Source organism: Elephantulus edwardii, unplaced genomic scaffold, assembly GCF_000299155.1.
Source record: "Elephantulus edwardii isolate Elephantulus edwardi_28Jun2011 unplaced genomic scaffold, EleEdw1.0 scaffold00075, whole genome shotgun sequence".
Taxonomy (NCBI): Eukaryota; Metazoa; Chordata; class Mammalia; order Macroscelidea; family Macroscelididae; genus Elephantulus; species Elephantulus edwardii.
In genome coordinates this window covers 7057111-7061876 of record NW_006399825.1, presented here as the reverse complement: position 1 = coordinate 7061876, position 4766 = coordinate 7057111, and the positions used below count along the sequence as shown (strand labels likewise).

The 4766-nt window shown below is 39.3% G+C and overlaps 1 protein-coding gene across 1 annotated transcript in view; it reads left to right on the top strand.

The window, feature by feature from the left end:
- MPP4 (membrane protein, palmitoylated 4 (MAGUK p55 subfamily member 4)) overlaps positions 1 to 4766 on the top strand; it is a 58917-nt gene that overhangs the window by 45910 nt on the left and 8241 nt on the right. The window contains exons 15-18 of the mRNA XM_006889085.1: positions 1623 to 1664; positions 2398 to 2568; positions 3758 to 3838; positions 4521 to 4614. Coding sequence (XP_006889147.1) covers positions 1623 to 1664; positions 2398 to 2568; positions 3758 to 3838; positions 4521 to 4614 — 388 coding nt within the window. The remainder of the gene's footprint in view (positions 1 to 1622; positions 1665 to 2397; positions 2569 to 3757; positions 3839 to 4520; positions 4615 to 4766) is intronic.

Here is a 4766-nt window from a genome sequence, read left to right as displayed (position 1 = left end):
ATAATAAAGCTAAGCTTGGTACTGATATGTTTCATTACATTTTAAAATATGTGTTAAAAACAAAAATTAAGGGAAAAGGAACTATGTTTTATGAACAAATACTCTTCATATATTTCAATTATCAGAACAAAGTTATATACTTGAAAAAGCATACAAGTAGAAAATAATTTGAAAAGGACATTTTTATAAGATTTTACCTGTCCTGTAGTCTGCAACCATAATTCCAAGACCCAGAAAAAAATTTTTTAAACTAGGTCTAGTTGCTTGTAGAAGAAAATTCCAGTAATCTATTGGGGTAAAGCTGAGGTTTATTGAAGAAAAAACACAATTTGATCTTAGGAGAAACAATCTACAAAGTAGAACCAAGTGCTCCAGCATTCTGAGGGAAGGGAAAGTCTGTAGTGACTAAATTACAGGGACTAGGAGTTACATGTAGTTCCAAAACAATAACAAAAAATTGAAACGCATTGCCGTTGATTCAAACCGACTCATCATTGATCCTCCAGCATGTTTTCAGAGGCTGTAAGTCCCCTGGGAGGAGAAAAACCAATCTTTGTCCTGAGGAGCTCCTGGTGGCTTCAAACCACTAGAGAGGTGCCAGCTTTAAATTAGCTACGCAACTCCCTGCTAACTCAGGCTTCAGAGTTCCTTTCTAAAACAACGGGAAATTAAAGTTTTGCAAGGTTAGCTAACCTACCTTCTAACACAGACTTCCTGGACTCAAGCCAGTGAGTTATCCTCTGGAATATCTATATACACATTCTTGTCAGGCTGTGCTGTGTCCCCAAGGCTGCCTTGGCACACGTTTCTTCACAAACCATATCCTCCATTGTTTAATGAGAGTGGCTTAAAGTTCCACCATAAAGTTCTCAAGGCTCCAAATCACAGACCCCATTCTTAGGGAAGCAGAAGAAGAACAAGCTAAAAAGTCTTTCTAACAATAACAAAAACCAAATGAATTCTGATTCAGATCCAGGCTAGTCCTTTTCAGTCATCCCCTGAAGCAGTTTTAGAATGTCCTCACACAGGCTCCATCACTCGCAGGCACTTCTTCTCTTGTTATCTTCCAGGCTAGTCATTGACAATCAGAGAGCAAAGACTAATTCTACACAGAAAAAAAAAACCCCAAAACCCAAAACCAATTACCTACAAATGACTATACAGTGTTTGTAATTGGTACAAATAATAACTTATAGGAAATAAAAGCTAATATATGGTAAAGAGATTATATGACCTATTTGAACATGATATCTGTATATTGAAGCCAAAGCCATTTCTAAGTCCAATTTTTTTATTTTGCATTTGCATAATTTATTGTTACCATCAACAGCGCCAAAGCCATTTTTTATCATTTTTATAATTAATTTTCTTAGAATATGTATAGAAAGGTACACTCTGTCTTTTTACTTTATTCTTTCCATCAGATAGAATATATTCAGGGAATGCTAACATTCAGAAATGTCTCTGTGATTAGGTGCATGTGAATAACAGAATGGAAGCTTGTGCTGACACCTGTGATACCTGTTGAGAAAATGTCACTTGAAAATGAGTTCTTGCATACATTGTAAATACGTTTTTCTTTCTCCCTCCACACATTCTGCCCCGGCTGTTCTGTGTTCCAGACAAGAAGGAATTTGTTGACTATGGGCAGAAGTTCTATATCGGTAGGTGAAAATGGATAAAAGAAGTTGGTTTTTGTCTCAACTCCTTCATAAAAAAGTAAATTCATAAGTAACTTTTGTTTAGTTGACTACAATTTTCTTAAAACCTGGTAGAAAGCCTGGCATGTAAGCACTGAGTCCTTAACTAAGGCAACAGATGGGTTTTTGAATTTTCCCTTCATATTACTTCCTGTCTTCCAACTTCAGATTGTTGTTGTGTGTGGCTGAGTTGGAACCGGCCCATAGCTGACCCTCCAGCAGGTTTTCAGAGGCAGTTATCGCTCGGGGGGAGCCTGCCCTGCCCATCCCTCTAGCAGGTTTTCAGAGGCAGTTAAATCTCTCTGGGGGAGCCTGTCCTGCCCAGCCTTCTCCCACGGAGCAGCTGGCGGATTGGAACTGCATACCTTTGGAACTGCAGCGCAGCTTCTTACCACTAGGCCACCACTGCAACTCCCTACCTTCAGATAAACGTGGCAACATTGATCAACACCTGGTGAGATCTGGCGGCCTAGTAGGTAAGGAGTTGTGCTGTCAACCAGTTTAAATCCACCAGCTGCTCTGAGAGAGAAAAATAATCTCCTTCCGTGTCTCTTAGAGCCACTGAGAATACACTGGAGGGGGTGAGCTCCGAGTCAGTTTGGACTCAATGGCAGTGCGCTTTGCGGTGGGGTGACAGTCACAGTGCTTCATCAGACCTTACGCTCTATGTGTTTCCATCCTCCCGATCGTGTTCCAGCTGGTTTCCGCCACAGCATGCGCCTTTGTCGCCGGAAGGCTCATCTCAGCCGTCTGCACGCCAGTGTGTGCTGCACCAGCGCCTGCTCCAGTGCCGGGGGTGCCCCTTACGAGGAGGTGGTGCAGTACGAGCGACGTCCTTCGGACAAGCACCGCCTGATAGTGCTCGTGGGTACGCCCTGTCCCCTCCCAGAAGGAACCTTTCCTTACAGATTCAGTAAACTTGTACTAGGGTAGTGGTAGAAACAAGTTCTTTGAGGACTCCCAATATAAACAGCTATTTCATTTCAAGAATATATTGAATGTCTTTATAAAGAAAATTTAATCACGAAAACTTAATTGTATCATTCTTATATTGTCTACAAACGAACCCAGTGTGCCACGGTGTATGTGAACTTATAAATCGTGAGATGGTGCTGTAAATTGTGTTCTAAGAATTTTTTCTGTTTAAAATTTCTTGTGTACAAATAGGTGAGTGTTCCCTCAAACCAGCTTACTAAAAATTCTTGAGGTCCATTTTCCTAGGAAAAATTGTAATTGCTCCATTCTGAAAAGTGCCTACGTTCTTCCCTCTGGCCATACTCTACCATTGGTGCTAGAGAACAGGTCAAACATAATGTCAAGGTGGCCTGCTTTTGAACCAAGGTCCCCAAAGGTGGAGCGACTTGCATCTTGCTGGACTCCTCTCTGTGCACCCAGATGTGCTCAGATCAGGCCCTTGGAGCAGAGCAGTGTGCCCTGCAGTCAAACTACGCTATTTCAGGGCCCAGTGCAAAACGAAAAGACAAGGACTCCTTGTTCAAACCTTAAGAACTTGAAGGCAGGCAATAATAATAGAGTATTATATTAAGTGTGGGACCTTTCTAAAGATGGACCCCGTGAGACTGCACAGTGTACATACCTATAAATGAGCCCTGCCTCCAGCCATCCTGGGGTTCCTATGTCAGAGTGTGACCCCTTAAGTCTGTAAGTCACTAAAACCTCTAATCATTGAGGCTGATATTGGAGTAATGACAGGATAGAAAACTTCATTTGAGGAAGAAAGGCAAGTTGTCTCAGATTATCTCTACTGAATAAGGCTGCCAAATTCTCCATGTCCAATATGAGATCGAGTTTTCTGGGGTAACAGGTTCCTGCAATTAATTCCCAGTTTCCTTTCTGTGTATTGAATTGGTTACCAGGAAAATCCCCAAGAGAATTTTGGAGTTGGTCTAATTTGTGAAGAAGGAAGTTATATAATCGCCTTCAAAATATTTGTTCTCCAGTTTTTAATTTTCCAATACACTAACAATTACTTCATCAGCATGTAATTGGTGTTTATTCACATGTAATGGTTTCTGTGTGTGACCTCTGTGGTTTAGGTCCTTCTGGGGTTGGAGTCAATGAACTGAGAAGACAACTCATTGAACTGAATCCCAGCCACTTTCGAAGTGCCGTTCCTCGTATGTTTCATTTTTCTTTTGTAGAAATTCATGTTTTTAAAAAAACTTTCTTCACCCCTGCAGATGCGCCTATTTAGAGGGGTATTTCTTAATTACATTTAATAAGTATTTCTAATTATATTTATTTTAAGAAAGATAATTTATTTACTGGCATATAGCCAGCTAAGTTTTTAAAATGTACTTCTGTCTGTTTTCCTTTTCTTTTTTTAAAAGTAATCAGAGAGATGCCTTTTCAAGAAAAGGTAATATTTAGTAATAACAACTAACATTCATTTGGACCTTACTACTTTTCAGGTACTGCATTTGTTTCTTGAAATGCTTAAATCTTGTTTGAAAAAAATATTCTTTTTACGTTCATGCCCAATTCACTAGTGTCTATTTTGAAGAGTGTAGGTTGTTCTAGTGTTTCCTTACAATCTCCCTGTCTGGCTTAATTCCTTATACAGTGTCTTCCTCACTGTAGCACTCAATAAAGGTTTGTAAAATAACTGATTTTTATATGGAAGCTACTACTTTCTTATCAGCAGCTGCAGCTCCTCCATTTTGACTCTAGTAATATTAATCTGTTTTCATATATTCATTTACTATTTTTGTTGGAATTTTTAATCCAAGTGCATTAGAAAGAAATTAAAACATTTTGAAGAATCTAAAACATTTCATTCCTTTTTTTTTTTTAAAATAGATACTACTCGCTCCAAAAAGAGTTATGAAATGAATGGGCGGGAGTATCATTACGTGTCAAAGGAAACATTTGAAAGCCTCATGTATAGCCACAGGTAAGGTATAGGTTCTTGATTATAGCAACTCGAGGTTTGAATTTGTTCTTCAGTTCCTTGAGCTTAAGAAATGCTGAGCGAGTTCAGCCCTTTTGATTTTCTGACTCCAACTCCTTGCACATTTCATTATAGTATTTTGCTTTGTCATCCTG